The sequence below is a fragment of the Fopius arisanus genome, unplaced genomic scaffold, assembly GCF_000806365.1.
Source record: "Fopius arisanus strain USDA-PBARC FA_bdor unplaced genomic scaffold, ASM80636v1 scaffold00014, whole genome shotgun sequence".
Lineage (NCBI taxonomy): Eukaryota > Metazoa > Arthropoda > Insecta > Hymenoptera > Braconidae > Fopius > Fopius arisanus.
In genome coordinates, this window is record NW_011887753.1 from 995,254 (window position 1) to 1,016,383 (window position 21,130).

Sequence of the window (21,130 nt, forward strand, 5' to 3'; positions counted from 1 at the left end):
AATATTTGAATGGGATTAAATAAAATATATTGATTAAATTGAATTTTCCTCTCCGAAAATTATAATTTTCACGTCATGACAACGAAATTAATAAATACTACGAATTCTTTCGCGTGCGGTTACAATTGATTAATTCAATTGATCGAACGCGCAATTATTCAATAATTACCATCTTTTTAGTATTTAATTTCCTCTGCAATTCGTGCAATTATCAATAAAAGTTGACGTTGGATTTTTCTCTGAACGAGAATGTTCGAAATAAAGAGCCGAACTATTCCATTCCGGGAATTCAATTGGTACCAAGCACAAAGCTCAAGCTCGTGCCAAAAAATGATGGCAAATCCAAGGTGAGGGAAATCCCCCGAGTGTCTAGGAGTCCACGTGTCTGGAGCATCAGCATTTCTGTGACTTCTGGTTTGTTCTTCCTCGTCAGGCATTAACGGGTGGAATTCTCTCGTTGATTTTTCACCTTTTTCTCTCCCTCGACTCTCTGTGCCAAAGGCGATCGTTTTGTTTTGGGACAAAGTGGTAAATTAAAATATGAATACAACACCGTCGAGATTTCGGGGCAATGAACTGTGAATTTTCGTTTTGGATTGTGAGCTTTTGGTGACAGTGAGAAAGGTCCGGAGAATATTTTAGCCATGGTCATGGATATTATTGTACCATCAGGCGGTTTTACATTTTTATCCTCAAATTATACATTTCTTATATCTTTTGATTCATTTCTTACTTCGATACTTTTTTTTTGTTCACTAAAAAAATTGATTAAAATTAATTAATTATAGTCTTATCTATTGGATAAATATGCCAGCATTTTTTATTGATCAATGGAGGTTTTTTGGTAGTGGGGGATTGCGAAGGGAGACCAATTGATTTCGTATCGATTATTTCGATAGTAGATCGAGAATTTTCTGGCTTTTTCTCTCGATCTCTCGATGTTCCTATTCTCGAAATTCTTGCCGAATAATCATTACGATATTTTCAAATAGTTCTCGCTTCATTATTCTCACTACAAAATTAATCTGGCACGTTTACGTTAGGCCAAGAAGTGACAACATTCACTTGAGGACGAGCGTATACGTCAAGTAGATCAATCCACTTCTCAAGTTGGCTTAATTCATTAAAATTATAATTATACTGTAATTTCTTATTTTTTTTTTATCATTCCGGCGGTCCTGGATGTCCACTTTGAGGCAGAACTGGATGATGAATCCTGCACTCGCTGGCGATGATCTCCTCGAGTCACTTCCAACACCGCAATTTTGCTCTTATCAATGCTTTTCTTTTGCTTTTTTTCTCTTATTTTGTTTGACTTTGTTTATTAAGATTTTGGGGGTTTTGTCAATTGTTGAATCTTGTTGCGACGTTAGGAACATTTTCATTATTCCCACCACCTTTAGGACCGTCGGCCTGTGGAGAATAAATGCGCACCAAATGTTAAACCAAATTGAGTATTTCAGTGAGGAAGTGGTAAAAAAATAAAAGGCGAGTTTTATCTTTTCATTTTGTAAATATCGGAGGGGATCGAACAATCTGTTTATTTATAAAATTGAATAAATTTCGGACATTTTATCGGGAATTTTTCTCGTCAAATCATTCGTTGTTGGTGGAATGGGATAATTTTATTTTGTTTAAGATCGATTAATCGGGAAAACTATGGATTTTATGAGGAAACGTGAAGAGAGCTTTTCTCTCGGAAATTTGATTCGCTATAAAAAAGGTACCGATGTTTTTTTTCTTGAGTGGAGGGTTTCTAAGATAAATCGCGGATTAATGACACGTTTTAATTCAACTTGGGTTGATTTGGAGTAGCGATAATTGGAATGAAGATATTTGCAAAATGATGGGATTCGTCTTCTTGTACCACATTCCAAATTGCCAGCATTTATTCGACGATATTTTTAAAGTATAATAATAATTAAAAACGTGCCTCGTGCTTGTGTTTCTCCTGCGTAGTATGAAATGTTTGTGTTGTCATTTGTGATGTTCAAGTCCGAGCAATCACCCATCCAGTCACACAATTTTGGTGCCAAATCAAAAGAAATACAATAAAAAAAAAAAGAAGTAACGGAAATAATAATAAAAACGAAAAATTTTGGTCGATTTTAGAATTAATTTTTATTAAGAAATACTCTGCACTTATTCAAATGCCTTATGAATCATAATTTTTTTGTCTTTTGTTGGTTTTTTTCTTCATCTTTATGGTAATTATTGTTTATAGCGCTGTCCTATTCACTAATTAGAAGCATGCTTCACTAACACATCTTACATCATCTTAAAATTAAAAGTAATATATCCTTAAAACACGATTTATGTTCCTCAATTAAATGTTTATTTGAATTTCATTAATTTCGTTTGTTAACGTCTGTCCTCCAATTATTATTAATCGAACGAAAATACTTGGGTTGTCGCGAGATTAACGATTTCGTGTTCATCAATTGTCTGATTAATACGACAATTAAACTGGAAGATTAATGAAGATTATTATCTCGCGAATTAAAGACATTTTCTTTTTGGATTATGTGATCTTAATTGAACAGATTATTTTGAAAATATCTCCAGATATTTCATCCCAGAGTGGACAATTACCGAGATATTCCCAAAATATACCGTACGAAATTCACTTATCTCTATTAGACTGAATATTCATCAATTTTTTCTCATTTATGTAACTGTACATTTTAGAAAAAATTCAACTGTCAGGCTTTTCGAAGACTTTCACTACAGAAACCATCTGTATTTAATAACTATTTTTTTCAACTCTCTATAAAATTCACTGACACAGTAATTGAGTAATCGATCAATTGAGTTATCTTTTCTCTTCAACGAAAAAAAAAAGTCTAGTATTTTGGGAAAGATGTGGAAACCATTTTAATAGATTTCGCGAGTGTTCTCCTTTATGTGTGAGGATTTAACATGTGCAACTTTCATCGTTCGATATTATATAGTTCTTGTTCTTTGTTTAGTGTGAAGAGTGTCCCCTCTTCATTCGAGGGAACAAAAAGCCTCGTAAGAAATAATACAAATAAAAAAAAAAGTATATGTGTAAAAAAAAAATTGGAGAAAACAGTACATATTCAGACGATTCCGACGAAACGACGGGAATTCCACGAGTAAGAGTAATTTAAATCATTTTCGTTGAGTCATATAAATAAACCACAATGTATGGGTTGTTTTTTTAAGACGCTGGAGAGCCTGTGGATTTTATTTCGGGGGGAAATTAATTTTGTGCTCGAGTGAAATAAGTGAAATCATTCTAGAATTCTGATTAATAAAAAAAAATGCACTCCAATCAACCACAAAACCCCCAAATTATATTTTACAAATTCAACTTCAAATTCACTGGTTAACGAATGAAGCAGCAAAATACCATGAGAAATCGTCCATTCACCTCGTCATCTCGTAAAGTTAACATTTCACCAAGAAATATCGAATTTACACAACTCTCATTCTCTCTCTTCAAATTTTCCAATGAAATTCTACCCCTTCATTCCAGAATAATATTCTCCAATACCGCAAAACCACATCTCCAGCGTGAAAATTCTATCTACAAAATACGACGATGAGTATCAGTCATCGAAAGATCATCCGACGAGTTTCAAGAAAATTAAATACGATCTGCCTCACTCGTCTAAACTACCCAAAAATCGAGAGAATAAAGAGGTAAATGGGTTGAAAAAAATGGTTGAATGACGACGAGACCCCAAACTCCTCACTCCCCAAAAAAGTAATTTATCTCTCGCCGCCTGAAGAAGTAGTTCGCTAAAAAAAAAGTTAATGATAAAAATACTAGACTGAGTAAAGGCCATCGAGATAAATCCGTAGAAAATTATTCTGCATTGGTTTTTATCATTCGTTTCATTAATTGAAAATACTGGTAAAAGATCTATAGATCAGTTTGTGAAATCCTCAAATCATTAATGATCATCGGTTGATTGGTATTTTATGTACGAATAATCGTAATGACATTCGAAAGAAAAACAAAAACATCTAGAGGTATTCGTGCTGTCTGTTAATTTCCTTAATTTTCCATAACTTTTTTAATTTAAATAACTATTTTGTTCTCGATTATTGCATTGCATGAAAAAATATGGCCTCTGAAATTCTATGTAACAAAGTGTGACACCGCACGAATTGTCTTCTCACTCCATTATCATTTCGTTCATAACTACTTCTATTGGCTTTCCTTCTCATCCAATTTGTACACTAAACATGTAAAAGCATTTTACTCTAGGTCATGATTATTTTCCGAGTATTCGCGATGTACTCAAGTGTGTGAACTCTAATATATTCTTTGACTTTCCGAAATTGTTCACCTTTTAATAACGAGGGCCCAGTAATTGTCGTGTCAGTGATGCAACAATGAAATGATAATAATCTCATTTCATCATTTACCCTGAATTCAAACGAATCGCATAGACTACTAATTACTCAAGTAATGGGCGTAAACAATTATGAGTAACTCTACTAGTACTCCAAATGAGAGGTAAGAAGTCGGAAGAACTAATGCTAATCACTTTGTGAAACCATCGATGAGCGCCCCTTTTTTAATTAAATAAATAATTAAAGAATCATCGACAGTGGAGTCAATTTGGGGAGCACTCTGTGGTCCCATCAGAATAATCATGCTTGGTCCGAGATTATTCCCAAGTCCCAGTCCCACTCGACTACAAAATAATCTCAGTAAACGCGTTTGTTAACTTAAATGAAGAAAAATGTGAAAAAAAAATCATAGTAACAATCGCACACGGACCCTCTAAAATTAATAATAGTAATGAAAATGAAAAAAATCCGTTACACACACACACCGCGTCGATTAAACCGGATTATGCGTTCAAACAAGTGTTTTCTTTCTATACAATATTTCGTATTACGTTGCTAATTATTATTAATTTTATATCAATTGTTTTCCTGTTTAAATTTTCGGGATGGAAGTGTTTCAGACGTTGTCTGACGTTTTGTTTTTTATCGTAAGCCTTTGAGATTTTTGGTGATAAACCTGGACTCGAGTCGAGTAATGAACAATTCGAGCATTAAGTTCAAAGTTTTCCGGTCTTGTTAATTAATCATTAAGTTAGGTGATTAATGGCTTAATTAATTTCTCGTTCAGCGATTTTTTTCCCTTCGTTTTCCTCTTTGTATTTTTTCTTTTACTTTTTGTTATTGGGGGTGACAAACTCTGGTTGAGCTTGTCTATGGATTTTTTTTTCATCAGCTGGTAATATTTGGGGGGAAAGTTGACTACTGTAGACTCGAGTTCAGGCTCTCTGGCAAACGATAATTCATCATGTGAAACGGTGGACTCGCTGGACTACCCGGCTGACTGTTGGACGCACCTACGTTACTCGAGCCACGACCACGTTTTCGCCTCTGTAAGATACCCTTTCTGACCATGTAGAAGCGTATGGTACTGATCGGAATGTTGTATTTTTCGGAAGCAACTTGAAACGTCATTCCACGAGCCACCATATCAGATGCCTGCTTTAGTTCGGCCTCCGAGCGACGCTGTCGTCTTTGATATCCTGCAATTATTATAAATTAAAATTCACCAAATCATCTGGAATCGATTAATCCTCAGATAATTATTATAACCTGCATAATTCTGGAGATAATAAAAATCTGAGACTAAATAACACTCTTAACAATTTTCAATTACTGAATTTAATTCAATTTTAGACTGAGCAAAATAATACACGTTCGAATTGTTTCCCAAAATGTTCTTTCCTGGAATTTCGAGGGATTTACCTTCGATAGCTGGAAAGGGGCTGCTCGGAGTGCTGCAATTCGAATTGCTCGTTGGTACCATACTAATCGAATAAGGCTTGTCCTGCTGCGTGAATTGTTCATCGGGTTCCATCTTGACCATTCCAGGTGTTTCCGTGAGTGTTGCCTCGCATGAGCTCAACGCCTTTTCGAGGTGCTGTAGTGCCTCGGTGTGCTCAATATTCATGAATGTCGAGCTGTTTGGGGTTGACGAGTTGTTCTGATTGCCTGTTGCTGATGCGTTGTTTATCGTGGCTGGTGTTACAGTGGCGGGAGTGTCGAGGAAGGAATCGGTGGAGTTTATGGCCGGGTTATCGTCATTTTTGTTGTAGTTTGGCTGAGTCTGCTTTGAGGGGGATGATGGGGTTGATGGGGTGCTGGAGGAGCTCTGGGCTGTTGGACTCTCTCCTTGGGCAGCCTCTCGTCCTTGTGATGACAAGCCACGAACCTGAACAATTAACAATTTTTTATTTATAAACATTCGTAAGAAATTTCTCTCTTTTCGTTCATCTTATTCATTTTATTATGAATATGTGGAGCAAAAATACGGGTCAAGGAATTTTCAGTGAAGTTATATCAAATTCATAAAAATCACGATTTAATTAATTCATATTTTGGTGAATCGCGAGAGAATGAGATTTAAATGGTTTTTCATATTATTCAAATTTCGGAGGTCAACAATCACTGCAGGTAAGTCAGGGCTCTATAATTCCGCCATTATCTCTTGTAAATTTTAGTTAATGTCAGTCACGAAATTTCACTCCAGGTCATATAACCCGCCATCATTTTCGTTCGTAAAACCATTATTGAGAAAAGGGAAAACAAAAGTTCATCTCAAGTAACGACTTTTGAGTTATAAAATTACGAAATTATAACAGCACTGAAAACGGCGCCATGGGTGCCCGCCCATTGGCCACCAGAGCACGTGGCGTTTAATAGCAATAATTGTTGTTAAAATTGTTAACAAAAATATCCTTTTCTGAAAAATGATAAAGAGTACTCTCAAAATTTCTACATTTTCGAACGATTTGTGACGAAATAGCAATTGACATAATCCGTTATTAATTAGATAATAAAGTCTAAATTTTAATGCGCAGTTGACCATGAAGACACGTGGGAATATTTAGGCTGGAGAAACTCAAATCAATAATCGATGATTTTTATCATCATCGCAAGGCAAATATTGATACTAGGGAGACAACGATTTTTATTGTTTCTGTTTTATTCGATGGCGTTATAACGCGCGTATTTGACGCCATTTTGTTAAGGGCAGACCCTCCTGAGATTGAAATATTGTAATTTTGGGATGAAAAATTGAAAAATGAAATTCGGCAAAGGGAGAAGATGTAAAAAATCCGAGAGAGACTGGGTACGAGATTTAATAATAATTGAAATAACCTGAAGGGCTTCAGCAGCTTGCATGAGCCTAGTGAGCTGCTGCTCCTCAACGTAGACCTCACCCCGGTACATGAATTCGACGAGAGCCTGCAATTCCCACATACGCATATCCCTGAGGAATATAATTGGATGGGTGCAGGGTATTTCCAGGAGAAGTCTCTCCAGGTAATCACTGCAGGCCGAGAGTACGACCTTGTGGCACTTTATCGAGCCACCATCGCAGGCAAGTGTCACATCGACGAATTGCTCTGAACTGAGTAACTTTGGAAATGCACTGTGCATATTCGACTGGTGAGAATTCCAGGATACGCAGAATTGCTGACGATTGCCACCCGGGTAATTGCCCGGTGCTGGCAAATTGCTACCTGTCTCCATGGTACTTTCAGCCGAGTCAGGATCCTCAAGGTAATCTACAATATCAATCATCGAATTAAAACAATTAAAAGAGTGAGACTGGCTTTCTTTCGATTCACAGGAACCTATTTTGACAGAGTAAACTCTATTTAATCGATGCCTCAAAATTACCATTTCACTAATTACCGATTTATCTCGAAAACTATCCATTTGTGGGAAAAACGTAAGAGGATTTTTTTGTAGCTGATTAATTACCAGCGAAAAAAGCTCTTTTCACATTTTTTTCTGTAATCGATAATTTGGTTGATAAATCGAGAAAAATTCGGGGGTGATTTTAGTGCTTCACTGACGAATTAGATCGTCCTCCTTAAAGTTTCAGGGTAAATTACTCGATTTGTTAAACTCTTTAGAATGTTGTGATAGTTTCAGTGATAATTTCAATAGCCCAAGCACTTTATTGATTAATTAAAAAAAAATCTTAATTACCCATCAATAAACAAAAAACTCCAGAACTCAATCACACTCCTCGATATTCCTGGTCACTCTTAATCCCAAACTGTTGAACAAAATAGAAAAACATAATTTAAATAAATCAATGAAGCATATAAAAAATTCAAGACAAGGGGTCTCACGTGACCATAAATGTACAATTGAGCAATTAATAGATTAGATGAGCCAAATGAATTGATTTGCGCCATTTTAACACGACGCGATTGAACCAGTCCTGCTCCCTCCAAAACCAATACTTCACCACAAACATTAATTACAACATCAATTTAAACTCATCATTGCATCCGAAAAATTCAAAATCTCACTACCAAATCATTCAATTCCAGGAAAGCCCCTCAAATACTCATATTAAAATTCTTCTTAATTATCCCTTGAGAAATCAATAAAAATCTGTAAACACCCCCCAAAAACCCCCCAAAAAATAAACCCCAAAACACGAACCAAACAATTCACCCCAAACCCATCACAAAACCTCCAACATGGCTGTCCCCACGAGTCCCCAGAATTAACAATAAACCCACCACTCATCACAACCCTGAACTTGCCCTCCAAAGTCCTCCCTCCCATAGAAATCATCAAGCCCTAAAAAAAAAAAAATCCCCAACATGTGCCACCCTCAAAACCCCCCAAACAAACCGAAAACACCCTCCTCCCCCTCCTCCCACCCCACAACATGTGCTCCCACCCCTCCGCGGAAAAAAAAATCTCATAATTACCAATCAAGACAATTCTCTCCAGTGAAAAATATGAAAATAAATAAATAAATAAAACAACAGGGAAAAAACACCTCCTCACAGGTCGTCGCAATTTAAAGAAAAGAAAAATAAATAAAGGGAAAAACCGATGGTAAAAAACACCGCGAAATCCGGTACTTCAACGGAAAAAAATTAATTGAAAAAAATGTAAAGGCATCGGTGAATTTACAACATGGCTGTCACGGCATGAGAATCTTCCATTAACAATAAAATACACCCGAAAAGCGAACACGGGTTCACGCGAGGAGAGCGCCGTTTGGCTGAATTAGAATGTGTTGAGGGGCATCCATACCAAGCTCTCCTTATTTTACCCCCTCCCCATTACCCTCCCCTTCCATTACCCTCCCCCAACAAACCGAAAAAACAACACACTCATAACAGCGTCAAATGGCAAATTCTACGTGTTCAAATCACCGAAACTCATCCCAAAAAACCTAACGGCAGCTTCCAAGGAGGAAAGTAAAAAAAAAAGACTCCCACTATCGCTCGCATGAGCACCGGAATAAATTAAGAATCATTAAAAAAAAAATATGACGGGAATTCTGATGTACAGGCGGTCGGCGTCGGTAAACTATGAACAGCGATTTTTAAACAAAGAATGAGAGAATAAACTCGATGATTGGAGAAAGAGAGACATAATGCCAGAAAACAGAAGGGACACTCGGACCTTGAGAGCCCCACCGAAAAACGAAAGACGAAAGATGAATAAATAAAATTCATGGAGTATGAAGAAAACGGAGCCCCTCAGGACAAAGGGACAAACAATAATTTTTGATGAATAAATTGAGCGCTGAAGTTACGGGTATCGACGCCGTCATGGGGAATTGTAACGACCGATCGTGAATATTCATTATGAAATTTTAAACACTCGTTGGTTTAGTAATGGCAATTAATGGTAAAAATGCCAGACGTGTGGTGGACACGAAGGTGACAGAGACAGAGAGAAACCCACGCGTTCGAAAGCGCTACAACACTTTTCGAAAATCACGTGTCGGCACTGGCCAACACGGACGCTAACAGGTTAACCAAACAATCATCATTTTTTTCGGTTGTTCATGGAATCGATGAGAATTTCCGTGTGAAAAGAATTGATCAGATCGGTTGAAAAATCTCCATTCAAAGCGTGTTCGTTAAAGTTATTAATTTTTAGAGACGCCTGTCTGAGATCACCTCCCCTCCCTCATCGATGTGTGTGGGGGGCCCGCCTCTGAGAGCACAATTTTTATTATTATTTTTATTATTATTCACAGGGCGAGAGAAATGAGGGAATTTATTCACTTCCATTTTCCCTCGAACATACAATCACTGGTTATCACTTGTATTTTGTCGTTTATTTATGTTTTATGATATTAATACGTACTTTGTGGCACTCGGTGATTAACAATGTGTAACACTGCGGTGAAAATTGTTGTAAAATGGTACGCGTCGAATTTTAGTGGTTCGTCGTCGGTAAGAATCCCTTAAGAAAACATGCATCCGCCGAGATTTGCACTAGCTCTAGGGGAGCAGACTCGATTCGTCGATTTTTGGGGTGGGGGGTTGGTAATGGAGGGGAGGGAGAATTATGGGGGAAAAATGGGGGGTTGGAGCGAATGGGGGCACTCGTGGTGGTTTATTTATTTTGGGGGTTTTACCGATTCTTTTTCCCGGGATTTTTCCGATTTTATTTGTCTTTTTCTTCTCACTGTTATTTTGCCAATTTTTTTTTTTTAGGTTAGAGAGGTTAGATTGAGGAACACACGCGTTGGCCACCCTTCCAGTACGGAGGAACGTGGTGATTAATTATTTCGCTCGATATTATATTTATTATTGTTGTAATTATGTCGTAGTTGGGTTTGCTGTGCGCAGGAGACGTGCGCAGATGGGTTTTTCGGGGGTTCTGGGAAAATTGAGGAGTTTCGGGGGGCTCCGGGCGGTTTTGAGGGGTTTCGTAGATTTTTGGGGGGGAGAGGGGTGAATTTTTGGGGGGATGGAATTTTTGGGGTGATTTTGAAACGGGGGTGAACGGTTGTGGGAGGGGAATTGAATGTGGCGGGTTTACAATGTGTTTACTTCCGGTTTTTCGAAATTATCTTTTTCGCTTGGGAGAATTGGCGGCATTGCCGACGCCATGACAGCCCACGATATTTGAATTCAATTTTATTCGCGTACTTCTTTTTTATATTTAATAATAAATAAAAATTCAATTGAAATTGGATGAAGTAGGAATCACAAGTGCTGCGATCAACGATGCTATTGAAATTTGGCGCCACTGATCCGCTAGTAATTTCGGTGGATTATAGGAGTACCTAGGTATTTTTGGTGGGAGCCAATAGGAAGAGTCGGAGGTCGACGCCCATTGGTGGAGATGTAGTGTGAAAATCGATCCTCAGGTACAAAGAGGATTGACTAAAGTAGAGGCTCGTCAACTTGATGGACACCTCAGCATTGCGTGTTGCGCCCTCCATCTCTTGGGGTGCGGTACTACGATGCCGCTGGGGTCACTCAAACCCCCCGAACTGAACCTCTACTTTAGTCAATCCTCCTTGCTCAGGTATTTCATTGTCAATGTTTTTTCACCGCGTCGGAGAGATTTTTTATTGTTTATTGTAGATAAAATTAGAACATGGCCGGCTACGACACGCATAATGATGGGCCTGGATTTGTTGGGATCAGGTTTTGTCAGGAGTGCAATAATATGTTGTACCCGAAGGAAGATAAGGAGAATAAAGTGCTGATGTACGCAGTGAGTATTTTTTCAGTGATAATACAACCTATAAATTTTTTTGAATTTTGGGATTATTCTGGAGTTATGAATTGTTGAAACATGAATTAATATTTACTCTTACGAAGGAATCATGGATACACCAAAATGTAATCATTTTTTGGACATTTTTCAGTGCAGGAATTGTGATTACAAACAACTGGCTGACAGCAATTGCATTTATGTCAATAAGATTATGCACGAGATTGAGTAAGAATATTTTGAAGTATTTTCTGTTATTGTGCTTTATTCCTCTTACTCACATCATTGATTGTATTTATTTGTCATCAACTTCCAGTGAATTGACACATATTGTTGCCGATGTAATCTCTGACCCAACACTTCCAAGAACCGAGGAACATCCTTGCCCCAAGTGTAACCACCGAGAGGCTGTATTCTTCCAGGCCCAAACCCGAAGAGCCGAAGAGGAAATGAGACTTTATTACGTCTGCACCTCGGTCCACTGCTCTCATCGTTGGACTGAATAAACAATTCTTCACATTTGCCTCTTATTTAATAATTAATTAAGTGATTTCCATAAGTCTAAAGCTCTCCTGTAAATAGAAAAAAAAATAAATTGCACTTTATAATTTGATTGGACGTCAAACTAATTAATTATCCGATTGAGTAAGTGCCCTTTGTCATTGAAATGAAACGTAATATGCAATGATTTTTGAAATAAATATTAATCAATTTATAATTAAATTTTACTTTATTTATTATTGATTGAAGCAATTTCGTTACAAAAGTCAATCAAACAGGACGCACTCCCACAATCGTCGTATTCCTCTTTTTCAATTGAAAAAAAAATTATTCACCATTCCTCTACAACACCAAAGCCAAATGAGCGAGAAAAGAAATACTACGAATAGACCAGAGTACTCTTCCCTAGGTACATAGTATTCATTTTCCATACACACCCCTATACAAATATTACAACGAGCGATTGCAAAAGTCATTGCTTTATTATTCCTCTACGTAGATTTTATCATTCCTCTACTTAAACCTCAATTACCATTCCAGTGAAATTATTAAACGAGATAGATAAACGACGAAAATTAAAATGCGAAAAAATAATTGATAGAGCTGTATAAAAACTACATGTCCTTACATTCACGACTCACTCATATTTCGCTCTCGTATAATTTTCAATTCAATCAATTACCAATTATTTCCCCTTTCACTTTTTCAGTAATAGTAATATTCATGATAAAATGCTAATATATTTTTTTATTACACATATCGTTTTCCCAGGGACTGAACACTGGGAAAACATCATATATTTAATAATGTTCATATTATTATTTATCTAAAGTGTAACGCTAGGATCTTTTAATTTTTTTTTTTCAATTTTTTCTTCCTTTTTGTTCGTTTTTACTGTTTTTTTTTTTTAGATTCTAAGCCGCACCGAACGAGACACACTGACTTACCATTGTTCTCTCTACACCGTTGGACAGATTATGATCTTCAAACCAATCATTAATTAAGTCTCGGCTTACATCGTTCGTTATCGAAAAAATCTTTATCACTAGATAGAAAATCGTCTTTTTATCTCTCTTTTGGCATTTTTTCTTGTTTCTCTCAATCAACCTCTCTCTGCCCTCCGAATTACGAACACAAAGTAATGGTGTTTTATTTAATATTGGATTATTCAGAATAAAAAAAAAATGATTAGCAATTTGCGTACGAGATCCTATTTTATTGCACCCCTCGTACATTAATGAAGAGATCAATTTGATGCTCGAGTTATTGAGGTAACGAGAGACCGTTACCCCGAGGCCATTCGACTTTATCAAAATACGGAAATGCAAGTTTTTTGTAATGTCGATCCAGATATCGATCTACGAATAACAAATTCATTTTACTGGAAAAACGGTGGAAGTAGGTGATTACAGGAAATCAATCGTAACTTCAAAAGATAAATACATCGAAAGCAATTATTAAAAAAAAAAAATGTCACAAAATTTTGAGTGTAATTTCTCGTAAAATCGTTTCGTAATATTTAAGTTTATAAATTTAAGTTTAAAATAAGCCCCCATTCCATTATTTTTATATTAAATTCACGAATGCCTCCAGAATAACTAGATTCACGTGAAATGTCAAGAAGTACTCACTGCAGATGATAAAATAACGGGCAAGGCTCCACGCAAATCTACATCCCCCGTATTTCATTTGCAATCCACCTCCTTCCACCCGTATTACAGTTTTGTCTTTCAATATTACAATAAATGTTGAAAATTTACTGAATCATATAGTCGGTGTCTCATCAAGTGTGGATACTATGAATAATCCATCGATATAATCTATCTGTACACTCACAACCGTCCAGATACACAATAATATTAACATATTTAATATGGTACCTTTAAAAATATAAAATAAAATTTATATCTCTCAACTGATCTATTGCATCTCTAATCCTGTAATTTATTTTAGCTACATGTAGCTACTGATCTAAAAATCCTCGACAAATCAAATTTTACTGCTCGATTTATTTATAAATTACTTCACAATGATTTTTTTTTCAATTTCGTTACAATTCGTCTACGAGTCCATATTAAATATATTTTACAATAATATTATCAATGTACATGAACAACGTATGATCAACACCGCAGTACTCATTATGCTCCCGTAACAATCAGCACAGCGCACTAGAATTCATTTGATTTGAAAAAATCATTTATTCAGGAGGAGAGAAAATTGGTGGCAAAAAAAATTCATTCAATACCGAAGTGAAGTGGAAAATTTTATGGAGAAACTCAGATGCGCTGATTGTTCGATGATTGAGAATAGCAAATGAGGGTGTTGATAATTTATTTTTGTTAAAAATTAAAAAGACGTTGGGACGTGAATTTTAGAGTGTCCCGATGTGTGCGCCGCCCTGGTACCTGCTGATAATTAAATTTAATATATTTCACGGTTGGAGAACATGGGGACAAGTGGAGTCACTCAGATTTCAAACATTCATCATTTATTTATAATTTTTTACTTTCTTGAAAACATGTTCACTCATCTATCGTCGATTATCAAGAGGAAAACCCATCACCACGAGTTTTAAGTCGTGGGTTATTGCATCTGACATTTTTCGTACGTTGAAAATTCATTATACTCTCGTCTCGTCTCGTATTTAGCTATAATCAACCTTCAATGTACGATAAATTTCACTCCAACAACTCGGACTTTGAAAACTCGCTGAATTTCCCTCCCTCCAATTACAGAATGTCTCAAAGAGTGATGTCTCAATAAATCCGCAGATAACTGTCAATTTTTCCATAAAAATCCACCACTTTGGAGACTATTCGTAAATAAACCGACGCATTCAGAAATATTAAGAGTTAATTATGAAATATTTTGTCAATTATGCATCAATCTCGAGAATAAACGACTCCAGGTAAAAATGCCTCTCGACATTTACCCCAGAACAGTGAAATTACCGAGATAATCGCCGAATAATCCAGCCCACTTTCTTTTAAACTCTCAACCCAATCAACAAAATAATCTCTAATCACTCCGAAATAATATATGAGTCGTGATAAAACCCCAATCATAATAATTCAACTGAAAATGAGAAAATAAACTTACACGGTTAGATTATTGGTAGAAATAATTAACGCGAGGAAGGTTATTCCTTTTTCTCATCAGTAATTGGATTGGAGGGATTTTGTGACTCCGTTGCAGTCTCGGTTTTACCAGTGGCATCAGTTGCATCTTGACTCGAGTCCGAGCTGTCCTTGATCTCCTCCTTCTTCTTATCATCGCCTCCTTTTGATTCTTCCGCTGAATTTTCCGACTCTTCCGTTGACTTTTCATCCTTGGAATTTGTATCGGGTGTCTTTGAGTCCGACTGATCCTTGTCAATATCGTCGCTCTTGTCACCGTCCTTATCCTTGTCGTCCTTCACATCGTCCACCTCCATCTTCGGCGACTCGTCGTCGTGCTTCTCATTTTTGTTATTCGCTGCCTCCTCGTCTGTGTTGTTGTCGTTGTTCTTGTCTTGTCGCTTTGGACGTCCACGACCACGACCAGTACCGGTGCCAGGACCACTACCAGTCGTTGATTTCGACACTGTCTCACGTTTTTCCTTCTTCGGTGGCGATGGAGATGGTGTGGTGGAGGTCAAACCACGCGCTGAACTTCGGGTGCGTCTCCTTCCCTCCACCTCAACGACTGTTTTGTCTAGACCCTTTAATTCATACAAAATTCATCATACGTAAACAATAAATGAAAAATTACAGCTTCAATAGGAAAGTTGCCCCTCACGAATTTCTCCTTCCCCCAAGCATTAATTATCCACCCCCAAATATCCAACATATAATATAATATATAATCACCATATAATTTCGCAACCCTTCCCCCAACATCCGAGTGAAAGTTACCCGCCCCTAAAAATTTCCAGAAGCCCCACAAACTCATGATTATAAGGTATTGCGTACAATTTCAATCCTTTGTTGAAAAAAATTCAGACACGAAAAAATTGAGTGGAAAATGTATTGATCGATAAACAAATAAATTCTGAGTGACGGGCGTCCACTAAACGGTAAACACCCGCCATATGTTCAGTCGGGGTGTTTGAAAAATGGCGCCAATGGCCACTCTCCCCTACTTTGCACACCATTTCCCCCCCTGGTACCCGATGCCGAGCAACAACAATTGGGAGAAAGGGAATATCCCGAACCTTCACGATATAAAAGCAAACGCTTCCACAAAAATGGAGGGAAAACAGTTAGTGGGGGAGGGCAACCTTGACCAAGCGATAAACTATTTCTATTTATCTATATTTTTGGGTATTTTCCTGTGGCCCATAACGACCTGAAATTTGGGGATTTATTTACCTTCATAATTGCCTCGCCCTCTTGAGCTGTTCTCTCCAACGTCGACAATCGTTTTGAACCCCCTCGCTTATTCTTCGTTGGCGTTGGTTTCTCCTCCGTTGCCTGTTTCGAAAATTAAAATATGAAATGCGATGTTATTGCGGTCCGACGCACTATTTTATGGCATGGAAACCCGAGTCCCAAACGTTTTATTTTACTCTCAACTTAATTTTTTAGAGGTGCAATGAGTGTGAGCAATTAAAAATTATTTTCTTAGCCCAGAAAAATATTATCACCTCTCGAGACATCTCTCAAAACTTATCTAAATGAAAAATCTCAAACTCCCATCCCTGCTAATAAAAATCAAAAATTATTTCTTCTCCCAAAAAATTGAAATAAAAAAAAATAAATATTTCTACAAAACCGGCAAGAATTCCCATTCTCGATAAATTCCGATAACTCCTATCGAAGAGCATTGAACTACCTCCAAAGACCATTAACCCCTGAGTCCCCACCCCCTCAAATAAAAATCCAAAAACCCAACCTTAAGTCTCAAAATTCCACTCACGATAAATCAAAAAATCGGATACATTCTCGTTTGGAAGAAAAAAAGAGGAGAGAATATTGTACCACTGGGGATATCGTAGCAACTTGATTTCCCGCCTTTTTGAGTGCCATCCCGCCGGCGTGGATTCGCTCACCTCTCCCCCCTGACCCCCTAACCCCCACCATTATAAACCCGAGAAGCAAACAGTGAAGAAAACGAGAAGAGGAGAAAAAAAAACATCCACCATCTTTGCCACGAAAGGACGTAACATTGAAACAAAAAATGCACGAATTTATTGTCACCACGAGCCCCCCAATTATCCCTCCCCCCTCCAATTACCGTTGAAACACCGGCGATCGTTTTGATTACGAATAAATTACTGCGACTGATGTCTCAACGAGGATTAATTTCCAGATGCACATATTCTATTTCACATGTTAAAGAGAAAAAAAAAAAATTGTGAAAACGTTCGGCACGCGCCGCCTCGGTGATATCCCCCGATGTAAACTCGGCTTGATACCCGAGGGGGGCAGGCCAAAATGATACACTTAATAAATATTATTTTTCACATTTCACGTATCCTGGGACTCACCTTGGGTATATCATCGACATTGTTGTCGTTCTTACTATCTGCCTTGATATCAGACATTTTCTTAATTATGATGTTATGGGTATAAACACGTTTAAATTAGGATTTTTTTATTTATTGTGAGACGAGTGGAATTACGCGCTGCCGACCCGGTCACCCACTGTTTATACGAATAAGCAAAGATGGCGGTTAGCGTGGGTCACGTGACATATCGTCAAATAATCGGAGGGAGAGGCGGGAGTTAGAGTGACATCTGCCAGTCGGCTGGGGTCATTCCATTCACACACTATGCGCATGCGTATAAAAATGGCGGGATATCATTCAATGAAATTGAATTGAAATTAATGTTTCCTGGTATTTTCCGGTGGAATTAAAGCGATTATGAATAAATACCATTTAATTAGTGATTGAATTATTGATCTTTATTTTGTACATGAAAAATTGTAAACGAATGAAAATTTTTTGAATATCACAATATCTGTGGAATTATGTCATCAGTGCGTTGGCATTCTTCGGTACCAGAATCTAGCCCGAAAATCATCACTGCAGGTGAGAAAAGCTGGAGCAGTTGGCGAGTGGACGATCAATCGGACAGGTCCATTATGCCCCAGGGACAATAATTGCTTCCTCGAGGCATTCCTGGAGTTCCAGGCACAGAGTGACGTTGTGGCTTCATCAGGGAACATGACGTAATCCTCAGTATGATTGAATATCGCCTGAGCCTTGTGCTCCTGTTTACCAGTGGTTCCAGCTCCAGTATAAGCAATCAAGCATCTGCTCGTGGATAATTCCCACAATTTGATCAATGAATCTTTCCCAGATGAAAGCAAATACTTTCCATTCCGTGTAAAAGCAACAGAGCAAACTTCGTATGAGTCATGGGCCTTGACGAAGGTATTGATACACCTATTGGAGACACCATCCCATAGCTTGATACTGCCATCCTTTCCAGCAGAAGCATAAGTCTTGGCATCGGGTGAGTACTTGACACTGGTGATGCCAGCGGTGTGCTGATGATTAGGAATACTGCAGACAAAACACTGCGCAGTGTTGATGTCATAGAGCCTGATTACGGGATGATTAGTCCCGACGATGAGAAAATCCCCAGTGGGATGGAACGAGAGACACCTGATCTGATCAGCATCTGTGATGGTCCTGAAGGCCTTCTTGACACTGGCCTTGCTGAAATCAAACAGCTTAACACTGAAGTCTCGACTCCCTGACACCAGGATGGGCTCACGTGGATGGAATTCCAGGCAGGTGACCTCCTCCAGGTGATCGTACAGAGTCCTGATTACAGGATGACCACCAGCCTGATCACCAGGTGCCATTTCGTCTGGTGCTGATTTAGCAAGCATCCTGTCGACATCCAGGATCTTTATGGAGGCATCAACTGAGCCTGTAGCTATCAGCTGTCCATCAGCTGAGAATGCCCCAGCCCTGCAGTTACCCTTGTGCGATGTCACGTAAGCTGTCTCGTATTGGGCTGGCTCTGGTGCCTGTGTCTGGGTCTCAGTCTCGTACTCCAGGTCTAGGCCTGGCCCCAGGGAGTTGTCGAAGCTGGAGAATGACTGCGCGTGGTTGTTGTTTGTTGTCTCATTTTTTTTCGATCTGTCTGGCTCGTGGACTGTACCCAGTAGCATCAGGTGCAGGAGACGATCAGAGGGGGGACAGGGGGGCTCTGCCTGGATCAGGTTTGACAGCTGGACAGCTAGGGTCTGGTGGCCATCGTAGAATAATTGACTGAAAGTGGAGGTACGGTGAAAACAGGTCAATGAAATTAGTCCATTCATTGGAGACGAATAATTGGAGTAATTACCTGATCATCAAGCGATAGAGTGTCTCCCTATTTTTAATTACATTTTTAGGATCAATCTCTGGGTCTTTCATGACGATATCCTGACCTGTCATGCTTTTTTGCCACTAAACAACGCTCTTCTTCGCTTCAATTTCGATAAATAAAATACTCGAAAATGTTGAGAGGTTACAACTTGTTTCTTGTTTGTTGTCAAATATCGACTGGCCACTGTATCCTCCAGGGCCCTACAATCCACATCCATCACAAGAATTCGCAACCCTGATTGGCTCAGAGTGGGTACTCCTAGGGGAAACAGCCAATGGAGATCGACAAAAATTTTTGAGCAACAGAAACGTCACGTGGGAGTCAACTATGACAGAATGGCTGATGAACGAGAGGATAATAAACCAGAGGAACTCGTCAATGTCGAGGGGAAATCCTCAAAAAAAATTTTTGATGATTCTGAGCATGTTCTGAGGAAACGACCGCCTTATGTCTTCCCCAAGAGGAGCAAAGACGTTTATGCCACGAATAAAACCGCTTTCAAGGTAAATTATTTGGAATTCTTAACCTCTACGATTTCAATTTGCTTTTCGATTTTTTTCTAGTGTTTATCTATTTTTTTTTAATAATTTGACGAGCAAAAATCACTCTTTTAATATTTTTTAAATTTATTTTGAAGGCACAATTAAATATCTGTGAGAAATTGCTAGATGGAGGAGAGCCAGAGATTATAATTCATGGATTAGGAGCTGCCATCAATCGAGCGTGCAATCTAGCTCTTCAACTCAAGAAAAATTCCAGTGGCACATTAGATATTGATACACGAACATCAACAGTCCATCTCATTGGTAAAATCCGCATTTATACGAATGAATTATTTCCATCTTGAACTGAATCCTCATTCGAAATTCCAGACGACCTCGAGCCATTGAAGGATGATGTAGACTGTGAAGTGAACAGTCGCAACAACTCCGCAATCCACATAAGAGTATTTCGAACAGTGAATATAGGTCCTCTAAAATATGCCTAAGGAATCCTGAAAATCCTGAAGAAAGCTTCCACCCATTATTGCACAGAGTATGTCTTCCCTCTGATTTCCAGTGATATAAAATACCCAAAGAATGATTTTCTCACTGAATGAACTCGTCCACTGGCTGGGCCTGACCATTTTTGAGATCTGGGTAAACCTCGTGTCCTTGACGATATTCACAGTCCTTCTGGCCCTGAAACTCGATGAAAACTACTTCCTTGGCTTTTCTGGATGGTGGGTAGTCTTCACTCCCCTCTTCATAGCAGACGGCCTCAACACGTATTTTTGTGCTATAATCTTCATCCGGATGCATATGGAGGGCATGATAAAGGTCGGAGTTCTCAGGGCCCTCTGGAGTCTCATCTCTCTCCTCCTCGTTTTTGTATTTAAGTATCTTCTCTGCAAAAAATTATCGGGCCAGAGCAGCCTGGAGTACTCAGAGGTCTTCAGTCCTGTCTTCATTCTTCTCCAGCTGATCGCTGTGAGGGCCTGTCAGCTCCACTGACCTAGGCCTCCAGCCGAGGAGAACATCCAAGTCTACATGCTCAGCGCCAATCCTGATTTGATAAGCGGATACTTCGCCGCTGAGTTCAGATGAAAATCATTGTCATTCAATTATTGCGGGGAAATCATTGAACTGTTTATACTCTTTAGAAGTTAAGAAATATAATCTGTAAAATTTTTTTATTATTAAATCGTTAATGTAATGGAATTCCAGTGTGTTATTGTTTACTTGGAAACTTCGGGGGGGAAGAAAAATACGGAATATCAATATCAATACTCGAAAATTAATTTTACTAATAGAATTCTTCAAAAAAAAAAT

At 38.2% G+C, this 21,130-nt stretch overlaps 6 protein-coding genes across 12 annotated transcripts; 3 read left to right on the plus strand and 3 right to left on the minus strand.

Moving 5' to 3' along the window:
• Positions 1-1,316: 1,316 nt before the first annotated feature.
• Positions 1,317-10,548, minus strand: LOC105263264 (protein abrupt). 4 transcript variants are annotated; one of them, XM_011299363.1, is made up of 6 exons: positions 10,144-10,548; positions 8,005-8,074; positions 7,165-7,574; positions 5,749-6,214; positions 5,340-5,525; positions 1,317-1,413 (listed from the first exon to the last, which is right to left on the minus strand). In XM_011299363.1, exons 2-6 carry the CDS (start codon positions 8,006-8,008, stop codon positions 1,400-1,402), a joined length of 1,080 nt encoding a protein of 359 aa, XP_011297665.1. In that variant the 5' UTR covers positions 8,009-8,074; positions 10,144-10,548; the 3' UTR covers positions 1,317-1,399. The 4 variants fall into 4 exon arrangements, with proteins under 4 accessions (XP_011297665.1, XP_011297662.1, XP_011297663.1 ...); XM_011299360.1 differs by lacking the exon at positions 1,317-1,413 and having other exon boundaries at positions 2,097-5,525; XM_011299361.1 differs by lacking the exons at positions 1,317-1,413; positions 10,144-10,548 and adding an exon at positions 8,337-8,471 and having other exon boundaries at positions 2,097-5,525.
• A 746-nt stretch (positions 10,549-11,294) lies between these two features.
• On the plus strand, positions 11,295-12,126 carry RpII15 (RNA polymerase II subunit RpII15). Its single transcript, XM_011299370.1, has 3 exons — positions 11,295-11,508; positions 11,663-11,736; positions 11,825-12,126. Exons 1-3 carry the CDS (start codon positions 11,389-11,391, stop codon positions 12,012-12,014), a joined length of 384 nt encoding a protein of 127 aa, XP_011297672.1. The 5' UTR covers positions 11,295-11,388; the 3' UTR covers positions 12,015-12,126.
• Positions 11,993-17,659, minus strand: LOC105263266 (protein starmaker). Of its 4 annotated transcripts, none has more exons than XM_011299366.1 (4): positions 16,971-17,059; positions 16,362-16,463; positions 15,112-15,712; positions 11,993-12,080 (listed from the first exon to the last, which is right to left on the minus strand). In XM_011299366.1, exons 1-3 carry the CDS (start codon positions 17,016-17,018, stop codon positions 15,152-15,154), a joined length of 711 nt encoding a protein of 236 aa, XP_011297668.1. In that variant the 5' UTR covers positions 17,019-17,059; the 3' UTR covers positions 11,993-12,080; positions 15,112-15,151. The 4 variants fall into 4 exon arrangements, with proteins under 4 accessions (XP_011297668.1, XP_011297667.1, XP_011297669.1 ...); XM_011299365.1 differs by lacking the exon at positions 11,993-12,080 and adding an exon at positions 12,323-14,417; XM_011299367.1 differs by lacking the exons at positions 11,993-12,080; positions 16,971-17,059 and adding an exon at positions 17,480-17,659 and having other exon boundaries at positions 12,323-15,712.
• A 212-nt stretch (positions 17,660-17,871) lies between these two features.
• CstF50 (cleavage stimulation factor subunit 1 Cst50) lies at positions 17,872-19,524 on the minus strand. The gene is made up of 2 exons (XM_011299371.1): positions 19,296-19,524; positions 17,872-19,219 (listed from the first exon to the last, which is right to left on the minus strand). Exons 1-2 carry the CDS (start codon positions 19,385-19,387, stop codon positions 17,971-17,973), a joined length of 1,341 nt encoding a protein of 446 aa, XP_011297673.1. The 5' UTR covers positions 19,388-19,524; the 3' UTR covers positions 17,872-17,970.
• Positions 19,525-19,613: 89 nt separating this feature from the next.
• Positions 19,614-20,403, plus strand: Rpp20 (ribonuclease P protein subunit p20). The gene is made up of 3 exons (XM_011299373.1): positions 19,614-19,822; positions 19,957-20,125; positions 20,192-20,403. The coding sequence occupies exons 1-3, from the start codon at positions 19,655-19,657 to the stop codon at positions 20,305-20,307; spliced, it is 453 nt and encodes a 150-aa protein (XP_011297675.1). The 5' UTR covers positions 19,614-19,654; the 3' UTR covers positions 20,308-20,403.
• On the plus strand, positions 20,313-21,019 carry LOC105263269 (transmembrane protein 203). The gene has a single exon (XM_011299372.1). The coding sequence runs from the start codon at positions 20,399-20,401 to the stop codon at positions 20,810-20,812; it is 414 nt and encodes a 137-aa protein (XP_011297674.1). The 5' UTR covers positions 20,313-20,398; the 3' UTR covers positions 20,813-21,019.
• The last annotated feature ends 111 nt before the right edge of the window (positions 21,020-21,130 follow it).

Bases quoted from the DNA above. Each gene is read 5' to 3' on its own strand.
- LOC105263264 (XM_011299360.1), bottom strand. The intron at 6,215-7,164 runs GTTATTTCAATT...TTAATTGTTCAG, and splicing joins AAGCTGCTGAAGCCCTTCAG to GTTCGTGGCTTGTCATCACA. The intron at 5,526-5,748 runs GTAAATCCCTCG...TAATAATTGCAG, and splicing joins CCCCTTTCCAGCTATCGAAG to GATATCAAAGACGACAGCGT.
- RpII15 (XM_011299370.1), top strand. From the start codon at position 11,389: ATGGCCGGCTACGACACGCATAATGATGGGCCTGGATTTGTTGGGATC. The intron at 11,509-11,662 runs GTGAGTATTTTT...GACATTTTTCAG, and splicing joins ATAAAGTGCTGATGTACGCA to TGCAGGAATTGTGATTACAA. The intron at 11,737-11,824 runs GTAAGAATATTT...ATCAACTTCCAG, and splicing joins AAGATTATGCACGAGATTGA to TGAATTGACACATATTGTTG.
- LOC105263266 (XM_011299367.1), bottom strand. From the start codon at position 17,536: ATGTCTGATATCAAGGCAGATAGTAAGAACGACAACAATGTCGATGAT. The intron at 16,464-17,479 runs GTGAGTCCCAGG...TTTTCGAAACAG, and splicing joins ATGTCGATGATATACCCAAG to GCAACGGAGGAGAAACCAAC. The intron at 15,713-16,361 runs GTAAATAAATCC...TATGAATTAAAG, and splicing joins AGGGCGAGGCAATTATGAAG to GGTCTAGACAAAACAGTCGT.
- CstF50 (XM_011299371.1), bottom strand. From the start codon at position 19,387: ATGACAGGTCAGGATATCGTCATGAAAGACCCAGAGATTGATCCTAAA. The intron at 19,220-19,295 runs GTAATTACTCCA...CTCCACTTTCAG, and splicing joins CTCTATCGCTTGATGATCAG to TCAATTATTCTACGATGGCC.
- Rpp20 (XM_011299373.1), top strand. From the start codon at position 19,655: ATGGCTGATGAACGAGAGGATAATAAACCAGAGGAACTCGTCAATGTC. The intron at 19,823-19,956 runs GTAAATTATTTG...TTTATTTTGAAG, and splicing joins CGAATAAAACCGCTTTCAAG to GCACAATTAAATATCTGTGA. The intron at 20,126-20,191 runs GTAAAATCCGCA...TCGAAATTCCAG, and splicing joins ATCAACAGTCCATCTCATTG to ACGACCTCGAGCCATTGAAG.
- LOC105263269 (XM_011299372.1), top strand. From the start codon at position 20,399: ATGATTTTCTCACTGAATGAACTCGTCCACTGGCTGGGCCTGACCATT.